Source organism: Salvelinus namaycush, chromosome 9, assembly GCF_016432855.1.
Source record: "Salvelinus namaycush isolate Seneca chromosome 9, SaNama_1.0, whole genome shotgun sequence".
NCBI lineage: Eukaryota > Metazoa > Chordata > Actinopteri > Salmoniformes > Salmonidae > Salvelinus > Salvelinus namaycush.
In genome coordinates this window covers 50985571-51003835 of record NC_052315.1, presented here as the reverse complement: position 1 = coordinate 51003835, position 18265 = coordinate 50985571, and the positions used below count along the sequence as shown (strand labels likewise).

The 18265-nt window shown below is 42.3% G+C and overlaps 1 protein-coding gene across 3 annotated transcripts in view; it reads right to left on the bottom strand.

The window, feature by feature from the left end:
* Positions 1 to 18265, bottom strand: part of LOC120054164 (anoctamin-1-like) — a 68287-nt gene that overhangs the window by 33294 nt on the left and 16728 nt on the right. For 2 of the 3 annotated variants that reach the window (XM_039001601.1, XM_039001603.1), the window contains 7 exons: positions 14471 to 14818; positions 5638 to 5736; positions 5230 to 5381; positions 3683 to 3737; positions 3471 to 3522; positions 3009 to 3064; positions 1726 to 1767 (listed from right to left, as the gene is read on the bottom strand). In XM_039001601.1, coding sequence (XP_038857529.1) covers positions 1726 to 1767; positions 3009 to 3064; positions 3471 to 3522; positions 3683 to 3737; positions 5230 to 5381; positions 5638 to 5736; positions 14471 to 14818 — 804 coding nt within the window. Of the gene's footprint in view, positions 1 to 1725; positions 1768 to 3008; positions 3065 to 3470; positions 3523 to 3682; positions 3738 to 5229; positions 5382 to 5637; positions 5737 to 14470; positions 14819 to 17123; positions 17288 to 18265 lie in introns of those variants that run through there. The other variant, XM_039001602.1, reaches the window with a different exon arrangement.

The following is an 18265-nucleotide window of genomic DNA, read 5'->3' as shown; positions in this document are numbered from 1 at the left end:
AGGCTCAGAGTGTTGGAACTGTCCCCTTCTGATGTCCTGCCAGCGTCACAAGAGGGTGATGAGGCCTCCCTTTCTCCCCTCTACAGGCCTCCCTTTCTCCCCTCTCTGTCTCTCCACCCTCCACCCTTAACAGGCAGGGTTTCCACCACAAACCATCCTACTGAAATACTGTAGAGGCCATGTCAAAATAACACACTAGACTTCTCTCTCCACAAAGCCTAGTTAATCAACAGGCTACAGACAGGCAGCTTCTTCTCTTGTTTTGTCACCACTCAAAACTACCCTCCTCCTCCCCCCTCTTCCTCCTCTCCTTTCTGAGAGACACTTATCCTTTTTGAACTATATTATGCTTGCATTGATTTCATCAGCATGATTATGCTAGCTATAAGAGTGTAAACAGTTGGATAATTAGACACATTTTTGGTTATCGTGGGGATGAGACAGATGGTGGTGGTGATAAGTGATGAAACATGAAAAGGCATCTGGCTGAGGATGTGGCAGCACACACCGCCCCCCCCCACACACACACACGCACGCACGCACACACTAGGAGCTATGTAGATTCCCTCTGTTGCCAAGCTGAGCTTATTGTAATCGTTCCCAGGGGGAGGAAGATAAGAGACTTTGAGACGTCCGCATTCAGAGAGAATTCCTCAATTACATGCCGTTATTCTCTGTTTCAATGATGGGGATGCCAATAGGATCCTTTTAGCACTCAACAGATGGCCCATACAGCACCACACCACCATTAACACACACAGCAGCCTGGCTAAACAGCTATGAAGATGCTGGATATTTCCTACTTGTCATGTTGTTTTAACTCATTTATAGGCAAAATGATGCATGATGCAGACAAAGCACTCTTCTTGACTAGCCAATTTCCAGACCTCAAAGCACGGTCCAGACCTTAATTCCATACGACACCTGAGGTGTAAACTCAAGGACGTAGCCCATTAAGAACAGAGGACCAAAACATCTGAAGGAGCTGAAGAACAGGAAAAGCCAAACAAACCTTGAGTCTGCTCTAAACTAAAACTGGGTTCAAATACTATTTTTTTTAAACTTTATATATTTTATCTGTGCTGGACTCTGTTCCAAATCCACAATACATATTTAGATTCCAGTCAATGTCGTTATACTAAGCTGAGAGTTTCATATTTCAGATGCAGTCGGAGCCCACAGAGTTCCAAAGTTAGAGTCTGATGGCACTAAAAGTCTGATGTCACTGGCACCTACTGTATATCGCTCATAACGCTCATATTGGCGGCCATCTTAGGTTGTACCGGTACGTCAGCTCAATTGTCAATTTCTCAGACTCTGAGTATCACAGAATCAACACTGAAACAGAAACATGTTCATGACAAGTTGCTATGGATGAAATTGATCAAAAACAACTGTTAAAAACATGAAAAACATACAAAAAGGTCTATTTTTTAAATATCAAATTTGACTATAAATGTGTGAACATTTTCAAATATATGCTTATTTTGGGGGATTAAAACCAATAATTCATGTAACTAAAGTGTCTCTTTTACAATCATGACCAATTTGGGATAAAAAAATGACCCAAAAATACGTTGGCGCTTTTAGGTTTTCACAAACACACACAGCTGTACTCCAATCAATTAACGCAGCAGCAGAAACATGGCTGCAGTGTGGTATATTAACATCAGTGTCTCCTAAAAAAATGTAGAAGTTCAGTGTGGTCATATTTATGTCACTCACCTTCCTATCATTGGGCTCAACGTTTTCACCATCCACATCTCCCTGCACGACAAATAAAACAGAGTTGTCTTGTGATTCGTCCAGATTAGGGTTACTGACATCTTGATAAAAATGTGAAAATAATTCAAATACTGAGCTATATTGTTTGCTCCCCAAAAATTGGGAAATTATATTATTTTATACTAATACAATTTCTCAGAGAAAGAGATTTTATTTAACAAGTAATAATTGTGTTTCTAAAAAAAGGTAGTGGTCAAAATTGACACCCCTAAAGATTCTTATAAATAAAGTAGTCAAAAGTGTAGTATTTGGTCCCATATTCCCAGTATGCAATGACTCTACAAACTTGTCGGATGCATTTGCAGTTCATTCGTTTTTGTTGTGTTTCAGATTAGAAAGTTACATAGGGTCAAAGATCACACCCCCAAGACATGCTAACCTCCCTTTTTATTGGTAACAGTGAGAGGTTAGCATTTCTTGGGGATCTTTGACCCTTTCTCACTCATCATTATTCACGATTCATTCAGGATTAGCGGTAATCATGGTAGCATCCACATTAATGTGACGTGTTTAAAAACATATTCTATTCTTATTTATAGTAAAAGTGACTCCAAAATGACACAATACATTATTAACCATTCATTTCTATTGGGCAGAAAATAATCTGAAACTCAAGGAAAAAGAACTGCAAATGCATTCAACAAGTTTGTAGAGCCACACGCTGTAGTCATTGCATGCTAGGAATATGGGACCAAATACAACATTTTGACTACTTTACTTATAAGAATCTTTAGGGGTGTCAATAAGTTTGACCGTTAGCATTTTGAGAATAAAAAACAACAACGTATTAAACAAAATATATTTCATTTGTATTAGTATTAAAAAAAAAAGGTACAATATTGCTCAGTATTTGAATCATTTATTTATACAGTCATTTTTGCGCATCTTTATCAAGGGCGCCAATAATGTCGGACCCCACTGTACCTCAATTTACTGCAAGCCTAGGCCTGTAACGCATGACCTATTCGACTGGACTCAACAACGCCTATTCAAATAGGAACAATCCTATCCATAGACAGTCAAGTTGGAAGTTAAATGTATCATATAGTCAGCACTCAAGAGTTGAATTGACTGCCGATGTCTCAAAAGTCATTAAAACAGCAACATATGTGATGTCCAGCTGGTTGGGAATAACATAATACTGCAAAAAGACACATTTCAGATACAAATTCTACAATCTAGTTTTACTGTAAACACACATGCTGATTGCAATGAGTACTCACATCATGTAGTGGATAGGCAGCTGTGTAGACTCCCCTACCTAGCAGGCTGGTGATCCCTACAGGCAGGGGGGGGAAAAAACATTTCAAATCCAAATGAAATAGCAGGTCATTCTGTTGATCTTTAGTCACTGCTTTTGGCATATCCAAGTACATGAACAAATGCCCTTAAAAGGGGTTGCACCTCTGGTACTAGTGACAACTCAGAGGTACCATTTCAGTCTAAAGGACAATTTGAGAATCAGCATTTTGTTCAGGCATATAGGTTATAAAGCGCACACACACACACACACACACACGTGCGCAAAGAACAGGCTATTGTCTACATTCTGCATACTTACTGCGTTCCTGTGCATGATACATATGTACTACATAAGCACAGATATAACACTCCAACTAACCAGTGACGGGAAAACCCCTCCTCGACAACGGGTATATAAAACAAGGCAGACTGTTATGACTTACCCATACTATACTTAGCCTTTGTGCATTTTGTACGTTTCAATACTTCAAAAACCTGATAAGATAAGAAGTGAAGAATAAGCGAATACAGAACAGCACATTCCTGTTACATTTCCCATTAATAAACTGAGAACATCGGACTAATGGTCATAATGACTGCAGTCTAGAGTCTACTGTAATGGAGGATTTGGCCGGCGCAATGAAGAAACACTTACTATCGAAGCTCTTGTTTTACTGTCAAAGAAGGAGTCTCTGTCTGATAAATCAAACCTGTTACAGAAAACACACAGAGACGGTTGTGTTAACTGGGGACATATAGGCAGTTGGTCTTTGAAGTCATATACCCACATTATAAAGAGAGACACTCTTTCCTAATGTTGTACCAGCACACAATAAAGATCTTCCCAGAAGTGATTTACACACAGACGTGGAATGAAACCAATTATAGAGAGGATGTCAGTGGTTAGGCACCCCGGACAAAGCCTGGTCCCTGATCAGTTCCTACTGTCTTGCCAACTCCCATGGTTATTGTCACGCGACGTGGAGTTGGCAAGACCGCAGGAACAGATCTGGGACCAGGCTTGCCCATCCAGGGACTAGAGGGCCTAAAGGTCTTTGAAGGTCTTACAGGCCTGTAATAGATAACCCATTGGGAGATTGTTTTGGTTAGCATAGGTACATCACACCAGATGCGCAGATAGCATGGATGGAATAGCATAGCCTCCAGCAGTAGGCCAGCAGCTCACGATAGACTCCCACCCAATCTCTAGACAAAACAAATCAACAACAACCGCAGGCAGAAATAACCCTGTTTATAGCTTATGCCCTTAGACAAATACTGTTGTGTGTTGTTTGAGTAAGAGTAAAAGCTTTTTTTTTTTTTTTTTTTACATTAAACACAACATCAACATCATGTTTATTTGACTTCTGCTTCCGGGCTAGATCATGTGTGAGCTGGTATGTCTGTCCTTCCTGGTAATTCTTTCCTGGAAGAGTTACAGAATAATGGGTTCAATTTCAGCTCTCAGTAGAGTAACTTTGAGTAATTGTTTACCATACCATCTTGTTTATTGTCCTTTAGCAGACACTCTCATCCAGAGCGATTTACAGGAGCAATTAGGGTCAAGTGCCTTGCTCAAGACCACATCAAAATATCCCCCCCCCCCCCCCCCCCCTAGTCAGCTCTGGGATTCAACCTAGCAACCATTCGGTTACTGACCCAACGCTCCGAACTGCTAGGCTACTATTTATAACTAGCCTTTTTGTTTTTTGTTCTTCCTAAACTGTGTCACAGTTAATATTGATAGTCTCTTTTTTGTTCAAGCCCTCAAACCTTCAGGCCTTTTTCTATTTTTCTGTTCGGTCTTCAGTGTGTGGCAATAGGTATGCCACATGTTATACCATATGCCGCTACAGTAGTCCATTTCAGGAAGTTCATGAAATGCTCATTAAACAAAGATGGATAGGAGCGGCAATTGGGGCTTTAGAGAACAATCTTCTATTTATAATCGTAATACTTACATACTCACGTATACAAGCCTTTAGTTGTTTTTCTTGCCTGTCCTCAATGTGTGCCAACAGGCATATGCCACCACATGCCATACCATATGCCACTAGACGTATACATTAAAAGTGCATTAAATGTCCTTGAAACCAAGATGGATTGGAGCAGGAATTGAAGTCCATATGTTACCGTACATGTATACAGTCTATACAGCCTTGTATATTGTATATCATCATAAGACATACAGTATAAACTCACAAGTGTTGTTTTTCTCTGGAAAACGCGTAGGAGAGATGCTTAACGTTTTGTGCCCTGTTCTCTTCCACGTTGGGATGAAGGGGTTCAGTGGCTTTGTTTACCAGCGTGTTGATCTTCGCCCCAACACCGCTACACTGTTTCACTTCATATACCTATAAGAAAACCACCAGGAGGTTAACCAGGGCACTATAGAACAGATCATCGGTGACAAAAATGACGAGCACGAAGTCTGTGTCTGAAAAGGTTACTAGCTGTCAAAGCCTTGCTTCCTCCGTCCTTGTTTCTTCTGATTCCTCGTCTCCCTCTCAAAGCTGATGGGAGAAGGAGGCCCAAAGGAGAAAACAGGGACGGAGGAAGCAAGGACTTGACAGCTGGTAACCTTTACATATCATTCAACAGTCGACTCACTTTTTTCGTGGGCATCTTGAGCTTCATAAACTCTGCCTCTCGACAGAGCACATGCCACGGAGCATGGATCTTCACAAAACCCACACCTGGAGTTTTAGTCTGAAATAAACAGAGCGGATTCATTTCATAAAATCAACATCTGTTTTTAAACGATACAATGTAAGTTTAAGGTTTGTTAAAAGGAAATACTTCTGAGTGTCCAACACGTTGCCCATATTACCCTTTCTATGCTAGACCAACAAACAGTACATGACATGAAGACGTAGATAAACATCAGAGGCAAAAAGGTGACCGAATTAAAGGATTAAAGAAATGCATGCATTTATCTCGTGTCATTAAGGAAGCAATACATTCATCCGGATAACAGTTGGGTAAACAATAAGTGGGACTCTCCAAACAAATCCCTCCTCCTCTATAGTAACTTCAATCAAAACAACGTCTGGGAACGGAAGGCTACTTATGCGAGACACAGAGGGAAAGACATCATGGGAAATCACGAGAGAAATATGCTACCATTCTTTAGAAACACATCATCATTATCATTACAAACAAGTCTCTCAATGTAAGCATTTCAAGTTGATTTGAATTTATTTCACCGCTATACGTGATTATACATTTACAATGACGACCTGTCAGGGAGCGATCGCAGCACGTATAACACGCAGTGACAAAAAAAAGTGAAAAGTAGTACCAACACAAATATTATTTCACTGTGTGTATGTTCATGAACATCCACACAGGAGGGATTCACTGTGAAGACTTCGATGCTGCTGTCACCCAGTTACCCAGTTATGACCCACAGGATATCGTGGTTAGTTAGCTGTTTGTTTACATGGAATCAGTGGTTACTGAGATGATCATTCATGGTACAGCACAGCATATCTGATTCAATGTGCAACTCCTGTGACAAGGCAACCATCACCAGCAGCAGGGGACGACCTTTAACCTCGATCTCAAATTCTAAACAACCAACTGTAACAGGCTTTCTCGGTTTATATCGTCTCCAGTAGAGCTGTGACGAGCATCGTTAGTAACAAGGGACGCATAATCATAAAACAAAACACCGTCTCTTACTTGGATCTCGAACTCTGGAACAACTGACTGTCTTAACAGCTTTGTCACTTCTTAAGATATCGTTCCCTTCCATTTCAGAGCCAGCATTTTGTTTTGTTTTTGATACAGATCATCGGTCTTTGTGTAACACCTTGTCAAAGTACCTTGGACTTGACGTGCCTCTGTACTGTGTTCTGTACGTCGAAACACAGATGTCACACTATCTAAAACATGAGGAATTGACATTTCCTGCAACTCAAGACATGGTGGAGTCGTTGCTATCAAACGGCTGTATGTCTGGGAGTACTCGGACCCAGAATTATTTTGGAATGCAAAGCTAGTCTGTGAGACTGCATTATGTCTCCTGTTCCCACCATCACATAGCAAAACATACAGACCCCTCCTGGACAACATTTGGGCTTTTGATAGAGCCAGTCTTGGATCAAAATGTAGTTGTGTACAGATAGGATCTTAATTTGATCACTTTTGTTGCCGAGACTTTTCCTGCGAACCTAAAAGGGTTCTTCGGCTGTCCTCATAGGAGAACCCTTTGTAGAACCCTTTTTGGTTCCAGGTAAAACCTTTTTGGGTCCCATGTAGAACCCTTTCCACAGAGGGTTTTACATGGAACCCAAAAGGTTTCAACCTGGAACCAAAAAGCGTTCTCCTATGGGGACAACAGAAGAACCCTGTTGGAACCCTTTTTTTCTAAAAGTGTAGCATACGGTTATTTTAGCAGTATTACACTTTTCATGTAGCCTCATTTTGACCTGCTAATAGCCTAACCACCGATCAAGCAACATTATGGATTAAAATCCTGTTGCTGCAGGATTTGTTGCTGCTACAATACAGATCAAATGAAGATCCTACAACTGACCTGCAATCCCGTTAACGGGATCGATATGACAACAGCCAGTGAAAGTGCAGGGCGCCAAATTCAAACAACAGAAATCTCATAATTAAAATTCCTCAAGCATACAAGTATTTCACACCATTTTAAAGATACACTTCTTGTTAATCCCACCACAGTGTCCGATTTCAAAAAGGCTTTACAGCGAAAGCACCACAAACGATTATGTTAGGTCACCGCAAAAACACAGAAAAACACAGCCATTTTTCCAGCCAAAAACAGGAGTAAAAAAAAAGCAGAAATAGAGATAAAATGATTCACTAACCTTTGATGATCTTCATCAGATGACACTCATAGGACTTCATGTTACACAATACATATATGTTTTGTTCGTTAAAGTTCATATTTATATCCAAAAACCTCAGTTTACATTGGCGCCATGTTCAGAAATGCCTCCAAAATATCCGGAGAAATTGCAGAGAGCCACGTCAAATAACATAAATACTCATCATAAACTTTGATGAAAGATATATGTTTTACATAGAATTAAAGATACACTTGTTCTTAATGCAACCGCTGTGTCAGATTTAAAAAAGCTTTACAGCAAAAGCACAATATTCAATAATCTGAGACCAGCGTTCAGCCACAAATGGAAGCCATACAGTTACCCGCCAAATTGTGCAGTCAACAAAACTCATAAATAGCATTATAAATCTTCACTTACCTTTGTTGATCTTCGTCGGAATGCACTCCCAGGACTCCCACTTCCACAAGAAATGTTAGTTTTGTTCGGTAATGTCCATCATTTATGTCCAAATAGCTATTTTTGTTAGCGTGTTGGGTAAACAAATCCAAAGTTAGGAAGCGCGTTCACTAAAAGCAGACGAAATGTCAAAAAGTCCCGTAACAGTCAGTAGAAACATGTCAAACGATAATAACGTTCCTTCAATAACGTTCCAACCGGAGAATTCCATTGGCTTCAGATGTGCGATGGAACAGAGCTCCCTCTCATGTGAACGTGCATGGTCAGAGCATGGTCAGGTCATGTTAGACCTGACTCATTCCTGTCTCCTTCGGCCCCACTTCACAGTAGAGGCATCAGACAAGGTTCTACAGACTGTTGACATCTAGTGGAAGCCATAAGAAGTGTAAACTGATCCATATCCCACTGTGTATTTGATAGGCGATGAGTTGAAAATCGACCAACCTCAGATTTCCCACTTCCTGTTTGGATTTCTTCTCAGGTTTTTGCCTGCCGTATGAGTTCTGTTATACTCACAGACATCATTCAAACAGTTTTAGAAACTTCAGAGTGTTTTCTATCCAATACTACTAATAATATGCATATATTAGCAACTGGGACTGAGGAGCAGACAGTTTACTCTGGGCACCTCTGGGCACCTTTCATCCAAGCTACTCAATACTGCCCCTGCAGCCATAAGAAGTTAAAGGTTTGTGGAGGACCAATCGTGTGTGTATACACTACCCCTTAACAAGTGATCTGCCAGGTGAGAACAAGTTCTAATTCACAACTGCGACCTGGCCAAGATAAAGCAAAGCAGTGCAACAAAAACAACAACACAGAGTTACACATGGGATAAACAAACATACAGTCAATAACACAATAGAAAAATCTATGTACAGTGTGTGCAAATGTAGTAAGATGTAGTAAGATTAGGGAGGTAAGGCAATAAATAGGCCATAGTGGCGAAATAATTACAATTTAGCATTAACACTGGAGTGATAGATGTGCAGATGATGATGTGCAAGTAGAGATACTGGGGTGAAAAAGAGCAACAACAACAAAAATAACAATATGGGGATGAGGTAGTTGGGTGTGGTATTTACAGATGGGCTGTGTACAGGTACAGTGATCGGTAAGCTGCTCAGACAGCTGATTCTTAAAGTTAGAGAGGGAGATATAAATCTCCAGCTTCAGTGATTTTTGCAATTCTTTCGTTGTTGGCAGCAGAGAACTGGAAGGAAAGGCGGCCAAAGTAGGTGTTGGCTTTGGGGATGACCAGTGAAATATACCTGCTGGAGCTCGTGCTGTGAGTGGGTGATGCTATGGTGACCAGTGAGCTGAGATAAGGCGGGGCTTTACCTAACATAGACTTATAGATGACCTGGAGCCAGTGGGTTTGGCGACAAATATTTAGCGAGGGCCAGCCAACGAGAGCATACAGGTCGCAGCGGTGGGTAGTATATGGGGCTTTGGTGACATAACAGATGGCATTGTGATAGACTACATCCAATTTGCTGAGTAGAGTGTTGGAGGTGTTGGAGTGTTGGATTGGAGATGCTTAATGGGAGTCTGGAAGGAGAGTTTACAGTCTAACCAGACACCTAGGTATTTGTATTTGTCCACATATTCTAAGTCAGAACCGTCCAGAGTAGTGATGCTAGTCGGGCGGGTGGGTCAGTTGAATGGCATGCAGGCAGCAATCGGTTGAAGAGCATGCATTCAGTTTTACTAGCATTTAAGAGCAGTTGGAGGCCACAGAAGGAGTGTTGTATGGCAATGAAGCTCGTTTGGAGGTTTGTTAACACAGTGTGCAAAGAAGGGCCAGATGTATACAGAATGGTGTCGTCCGCGTAGAGGTGGATCAGAGAATCACCAGCAGCAAGAGTGACATCATTGATATATACAAAGAAAAGAGGATGCACATTTCTGTTTGAAAAATCTAGCCTTAGCTTTCCTAACTGACTGTGTATATTGGTTCCTGACTTCCCTGAAAAGTTGCATACTGCGGGGGCTGTTCGATGCTAATGCAGTACGCCACAGGATTTTTTAATGCTGGTCAAAGGCAGACAGGTCTGGAGTGAACCAAGGGCTATATCTGATCTTAGTTCTACATTTTTTGAATGGGGCATGCTTATTTAAGATGGTGAGGAAAGCACTTTTAAAGAACACCCAGGCACTCTCTACTGATGGGAGGAGGTCAATATCCTTCCAGGATATCCTTGCCAGGTCGATTAGAAAGGCCTGCTCGCTGAAGTGTTTTAGGGAGCATTTGACAGTGATGAGGGGTGGTCGTTTGACCGCGGACCCATTACGGACACAGGCAATGAGGCAGTGATCGCTGATATCTTGGTTGAAGACAGCAGAGGAGTATTTAGAGGGCAAGTTGGTCAGGATGATATCTATGAGGGTGCCCATGTTTACGGATTTAGGGTTGTATCTGGTAGGTTCCTTGATAATTTGGGTGAGATTGAGGGCATCTATCTTAGATTGTAGGACGGCAGGGGTGTTAAGCATTTCCCAGTTTAGGTCACCTAACAGTATGAACTCTGAAGATAGATGGGGGCAATCAATTCACATATGGTGTCCAGGGCAGAGCTTGGGGCTGAGGTGGTCTATACCAAGCGGAAACAGTGAGAGACTTATTTCTGGAAAGATGTATTTTTAAAAGTAGAAGCTCAAACTGTTTGGGCACAGACCTGGATAGTATGACAGAACTCTGCAGGCTATCTCTGCAGTAGATTGCAACTCCTCCCCCTATCTTGTCGGAAAGTGTTATATTTAGGGATGGAAATTTCAGTATTATTGGTGACCTTCCTAATCCAGGATTCAGACACGGCTAGGACATCAGGGTTGGCGGAGTGTGCTAAAGCAGTGAATAAAACAAACTTAGGGAGGAGGCTTCTGATGTTAACATGCGTGAAACCAAGGCTTTTACGGGTACAGAAGTCAATAAATGAGAGCGCCTGGGGAATGGGAGTTGTGCTGGGGGCTACAGGGCCTGGGTTAACCCCTACATCACCAGAGGAACAGAGGAGGAGTAGGATATAAGGGTACAGCTAAAGGCTATAAGAATTGGTCATCTAGTGCGTTGGGAACAGAGAATAAAAGGAGCAGGTTTCTGGGCGTGGTAGAATATATTCAGGGCATAATGTACAGACAAGGGTATGGTAGGATGTGAGTACAGTGGAGGTAAACCTAGGCATTGAGTGACGATGAGAGAGGTTGTGTCTCTGGAGGCACCAGTTAAGCCAGGTGAGGTCTCCGCATGTGTGGGGGGTGGGACAAAAGAGCTATCTGAGGCATGTTGAGTGGGACTGGGGGCTCTACAGTGAAATAAAACAATAATAACTAATCAAAACAGCAGTAGATAAGGCATATTGACATTAGGGAGAGGCATGTGTAGCCGAGTGATCATAGGGTCCAATGAGCAGCAATAGGTGAGACAGGGAGCCGTTCGGTAGTCACTACTACGCTAGGCGAGCGGGAGACACGGCGTTCAGAAAGCTAGCGGGCCGGGGATAGCAAATGGGTCTTCGGCGACATCGCAACGGAAAAGCCTGTTGAAACCACATTGGACGATTACGTCGGCAGACCAGTCGTGATGGATCGGCGGGGCTCCATGTCGGCAATAAAGGGTCCAGTCCAATTGGCAAAAGAGATATTGTAGCCCAATAATTAGCTGGTATGCCTCTTCGGCTAGCCGGGAGATGGGCCTAGCTTGAGACTAGCTCAAGGCTAACTGGTGCTTCGGGACAGAGGCGTTAGCCAGCAAATAGCCACTCGGTTGAAGCTAGCTAGTTGCGATGATCCGGTGTAATGGTCCAGAGCTTGCGGCAGGAATCCATTGATGTAGTAGAGAAAAGCAGTCTGATATGCTCTGGGTTGATATCGCGCTGTGCAGACTGGCAGGTATTGACCGAGCTAAAGCTGGCTGGTGTCCGAGCTAACGGAGAAGACAACTAGCAGTGGCTAACTGACTACTAGCTAGTAGCTAGTTAGCTGGCTAGATTCTGATGGGGGTTCCAGATTATAAAGTATCAAAATAGCAGATCCTTACAACATTGGGTGAGGCAGGTTGCAGGAAAGTATATTCAGTTCATAGATGGAAAGTGAGATTAAAATATACACGAAAAAATGAAAATAAAAACGACTTATTTACACAGGACAAGACGGGACAAGACAAACACACCAACTGCTACGCCATCTTGGAATTCATGTTTCATGAAACATGAAATAAATGTTTCAACAAGTAATGCGTTTAGGCCTGCGGAACTAAAAGACGTCCAACCAGGTATTATGTAGTCTGCGCTGCCAGATATTACCCTGCATTCTCGTTCAAGGAGTCTGAGAAACCTAGAACATTCTGGAGCGGTTGTGGTCAGATTTAGGTAATGGATTTCCTAGCAGAAGTTTCCATCACTGTTTCAGTCTCAAACATTCACACTCCTCCACATCCCATTACCACCTCCGCTTCCTCCCTTCCCACTGCAGTCCCGTCCCAGTATTAGATCCACTAAGTGTCTTCTATATACAGATTAGTTTAAGTCAACAGCACTTTAATGATCTATAATACTTAGGGCGCCTGTTTTAATCAACTAACTCCACAATGGACGGTCGATGAGAGGAAACGATAAAATACCTAAACATTACTCCCTTCTCTCCACTCCACTAACATGATAAGAAAGAGATTATTCAGTATGTTTTCCCCCCACAGAGAACACAAACAGTTTGATGTAATAACCACGGTATCTATGAGGGAAAAGCTTCAATAATAGAATGGTGGCTTGAATGCAATTTGGGGACAAAGTGGAAATTATAACCGGATGGTTTATAGATGAATCACAATTCATCTTGGCACCCAGAACCAATTCTCGTGTGTACACTGTCTGTCACAAAGTCCCAAAGAACACTTGACATACGACATACGTCTCTTTTTCTCACACACTTACTTTAATGAAATCAATAGGACAACAAGCTTGTGAAAAATGTGCCCTTTGTAAGTGTGAGAGTGTGTGAGAGTGTGCAAGAGTGTATGTACAGTCAAGGTGTTATCTTCTAGCTGGCATTGCCACATTGCTCGCCTGGAGTATGCGTGTGTGTGTGTGTGTGTGTGTGTGTGTGTGTGTGTGTGTGTGTGTGTGTGTGTGTGTGTGTGTGTGTGTGTGTGTGTGTGTGTGTGTGTGTGTGTGTGTGTGTGTGTGTGTGTGTGTGTGTGTGTATGGGCATGGTGTGATCCTTCCACTGGGCCATCCCTGTCCTGTCCTATCCTGGCCTGCCCTGTCTGGGTAAAGAGATCCACCATGGCAGCTGTCATCTTGCCATCATCAGCACTCGGACCAACTTGATAGTCTCAGATTACTGAGACTTCTCCCTCATGTCCCTCTTACTCTCTACTACAGATTACAGTTGGTCAACACACCACGAGCCTCCTGAAGGCTATCACTAGAAGTGCACAGGGTTTTCCCTTTTTTTCATTCACTCTCATGACATCTAGTCCAAAAAGTTGATTTGATGAATCTCTTGATCCTGATCAGTGATTTGGATTTCAAAATGCGTTGGCTTTGAATGACGAAAAATAAGATTACATTGAAATGACTGAGGATTCTGACGTCTAGCGTGGCATTTTCAAAGACGGCCACACATTGTCAGGTGTGAGAAACAGAACCCTCTTCAGAAAACAGACTGACGATGCAGTTGGTTCTGTGATGCGGTTCTAAATAATTCCAACAAATAAACTAATGACAGCAGCCAGACAGGTTGCCGCAGTTAACCCACCCCCCTGCTAGTCCCGCTAGCCTTCTATAGGCCGGTTTCAGCTGGTGCTGTGCCAAACTACAATGTATATTTTGTGTAATGTTGCATGGTGGGGACAAGAATAACCCTGATCCACCAGCCTGCTGGAAAACTCTAGAGGGGCAACAGTATTATACGCGATGTTCTCCCCTCTTCCCTAAGCTAACGCTCGGCTAACACTAGCTAGAAGCACAAGCACAAGTTATACTAGAAGCACAAGCATTTCGCTACACTCGCATTAACATCTGCTAACCATGTGTATGTGACAAATGAAATTTGATTTGATTTGATTTGAGCTAATGCTAGACCTGGCTGGACATAGGTAATAATATCGGGTGGGTTTGGGGCTGTCAAAAAGAACAGAACAGAGAAGCCATAGAGAAGCAACTCACATCCTCATCCTTCTCCAGCTCCAGGCCCATATCCCTCAGGTTGCCCTCAAACTCTTCCCGGCGGTAGCGCTTGTCGTCCTCGTGGTAGTCCATGCTGTGGTCCTGAGAGGCCACTTCCGGGTCACCTCTGGGCTGCGGGGGCGGGGGTCGTCCCAGCCTGGCCGTCCCGCGGCGGAGGCTCCGTGTGAAGGCATTGTCGGTGAAGCGGGAGGACTGTCGGTTAGAGCGGGAACTGCTGGGCTTTTTGATGTGGTAGGTGAGGATGTAGTCCACCCGCCTCTCTCCATCCTGGAAGTATAGGCCGTGCTGGCATTGGGTATTCTCCTCAGGTGTCAGGGAGTTCAGGAACTGGGGAGAGAGGGGAGGGCTGTGCATTAGAGAGGGCTAGTTACCTATCTGGACCATGTTCATGTGTGTGTGCGGTGAGGCTTTTGCCATTCAACTGGTCAGTGAGCCTGTTAGACTACAGGTGTCAAGTTGGGAGAGTCACCTCGTCCCAATGGGGTTCCTGTGGATTTCTGGTTCCCCTTGGGAGAAGTGACCACTTAGTGACTCTGAATGCTGGTTTGCAAGGCAAGCAGTACTGATAATTATTTAGTAAACAACAAGTTTAAAACATTTTTTTTGCATCCAACTAAAAGGCTTGTGTTGCTACTCTGTATGCGTGCGTACAAACGATTAACCAAACATACCTGATTCTTTATTTTATGATATATCATTCATTTATATGAATGGCATCTATAGGTATGATATTATAATATCTTATTGTACAAACTTCAATAGGCTTTGCTGAACATCTATCACAACAGTGGAAATACAATACAGAATCATAAACACCTTTTAAAAAAACATTTTGGATTTTAGTATTGTAATATGACAGTATTGTAATATGAAATTATTGTAATATGACATTATTGTAATATGACATTATTGTAATATGATACTATTGTAATATGCCAGATTTCTCATTTACTGTCGGCCTGCCAACCAGTATAGAGTCCATCTTTGAGAGAAAGCTCTTCTTTCCAACAAACTGAAATCTAGTCTGTAATGTTTTAGCGCAATAGGTTTATTATATTGTCTTTACATTGTTTACACGGTAGATCATTCAAATTCCTGTGATTTCTCTACTCTAAGTTTGCTATACGTCCACCTGAATATTCGTGTCACAATTCTAGCTTGATGATATATGTTTGATCCGGTTATAGTTGGACATTTCCATGGAGTTTTCAGAGGGATCGGCGAGTCAACTGCTATCGGACATCAAGCTTATTTGACCAGGAAAGTTTGGGTGACTCCGAAACACATAGCTTATTCCTGATCTGGTGGCCTTTTATTGTAGCAATAGTTGATATTATCATTAGAGACATCCAACAGTCCCGTCTCTCAAAAATCAGTAACTATTCAAAGACAGAAAAGACATTTGTTTTGGTAGACCGATGTAGAACTGCACATACCGGAATTCTGTGTGCCACTATCAATATAGTATTGTTTACCTTAAAGGCAGTTGCATGGGGCACCTTCAAGACACCCTTGAACTATTTACTTCAGGTAAGAGTGCCAAAATGGTTGATGATTGTTTGTGTGTGTGTAGACATGTGGGTGTTTGGGTGTTTGGGTGCACACAAGACTACATGCTGAACATATACTGATGATCTTGAGAGGTCTGGATTGGTTGGGTCCAGCTAACTATAAGCTGCTGTTCACAGTGTCCAGCCCATTGACCATACCAGCATACTTCAAATTGTGTGACTTATCAGTTGGAATAATATTGTCCAATATTCCTGCAAACTATTTTAATAGCACTGACTGACCCAACTGATTTTCTATTTTTAATCACAATATTTAAAAAGTGGATTGTGGCCCGCCCCACATACACTTCATACAATCATTTTGACCTCATTTGACAATTCCACATTCTACCCTCACATGACTGCAAGGAAAACCGAATACACTGTTCTATTTGCAACACTGGTTGAGACGGTTTTAGGAACCCCTCGCTACTAGCCGAACGTTATGTGTAAAACTACATAGACATGGTCACAGACCGCAACATGATAAGGGAGTTGAAAAAGAGTGATGAGTGATGACGTTATCGGATATATACAGTACATTTCACTCATTTCACACACACACACCCCTCTCTTGTATAGTACAAGTCTTCACAGAGCTTCATGTGTAATGTGGAACGAGACAGACATTAAAAAGTGTCAGACGTGTACGGTAGATACTTGTTCTCTAATTTAGGCTACGTGATAATTTTCTCTCTGCAAGCTGTCAAACCAGGTCAAGCCATCTCTCAACTAAATTGAGATAAAACAATAAAAAAAATCCTGGCACGAAAGTTACTAAAAAGGGATTACAACAGACAAAATGAATGTACTCATTACTTAACCAAGTTGAAGTGGAAATGTCCACAAAACAATCATACGTCTGACTTCCACCGACAGTATTATTTTCCAACAAATCAAAGTTTCAAATCATAAGCAAAGTGAAATAACTGCCAAATGAATCTTCACTTTAAAAACCAAATACCAAGCTGTAACAAAACAGCAGTCCCCCTGAGATAGTTAGTCTCAGTCTCGACTGAAGTACTAGTACGTTAACACGTGATGTAAATCCACACATGCTGTATCTTCGTCATTCCACTCACTTGAAATTTGCCATGAAAAACCACATCCTTTAAGAAGTGCCTGGGCTTGCTAGCTGTGGCTGCTGAGTTATGAAGCAGTGAAGTCCCTGAGCTCTCTGGTGTTTCTTCTGCCATCTTCCCATCACTAGGCGAGCGCCACCGCTGACTACTGCTATTAAACAGAGCTCTCTCTCTCCCTTTCCCTCGCTCTCTCGTTCTCTCTTCAGCTTTCTCTGTCACCGTCCACAGGGGTGAACAAGCCCGACGCCTCTCTGCTACAAGACCCACTACTTGTTACTTGAGAAGAGTCTGAGATGCCAAGTAGCTAATATTAGCCTTGATGTGAACGCGACAAGGTGCCCTCTCCTATCTCAATCCCTCATTACATATAGAAGCCATAACAGATATTCTGCATTATTTCAGGGGCTGCTAATCATTCGGAGGTCAAGGTTAAGCCGCAATACATTTAATTATAAACTGGGTAGTTTGAGCCCTGAATGGCCGTGTGACAAAACAAGTCTTTTTACTGCTCTAATTACGTTAGTAACCAGTTTACAATAGCAATAAGGCACCTTGGAGGTTAGGGATATATGGCCAATATACCACGGCTAAGGGCTGTATCCAGGCACTCCGCATTGCGTCTGCCTAAGAACAGCCCATAGCCGTGTTATATTGGCCATATACCACACCCCCTCGTGCTTTATTGCTTAATTAGAATGTAAACATTGGCCCAACCCAGAGGCGACTCCACAGGTCCCAGGGTGGTTTGGTAGAAAAATAATTCTGGAGCTGTAATGTTTCCTGATCTGGTAACCTAACCAGTTAAAACTGACCTAATACGGTATGGTGTGATTAATCTGTTGTAACAAGGTTTAATATGGGCTATGAGGCTATGATGGGACCAGAGTTTTTTCTAATCAGGTTGGTTTAAAAAAAGCCTTGGGGAGGATGAAAACCCTGTCAAACTGCAGCAGCCTTGTACTTGTTCACATGCATTATATTTTAAAGAAGGCCTAGAGGTGGTACCTTTACACAGACACAGAGAAAGCAACATGAGTGGACAATAAAACTCACAGGGCTGAGCTTGCGTTCTGCAGGTTTGCGTCGCCTAGTCCTGCTCTATGTCAGCTATTGTGTTTATTGATTCATGCCAGTTAATCATT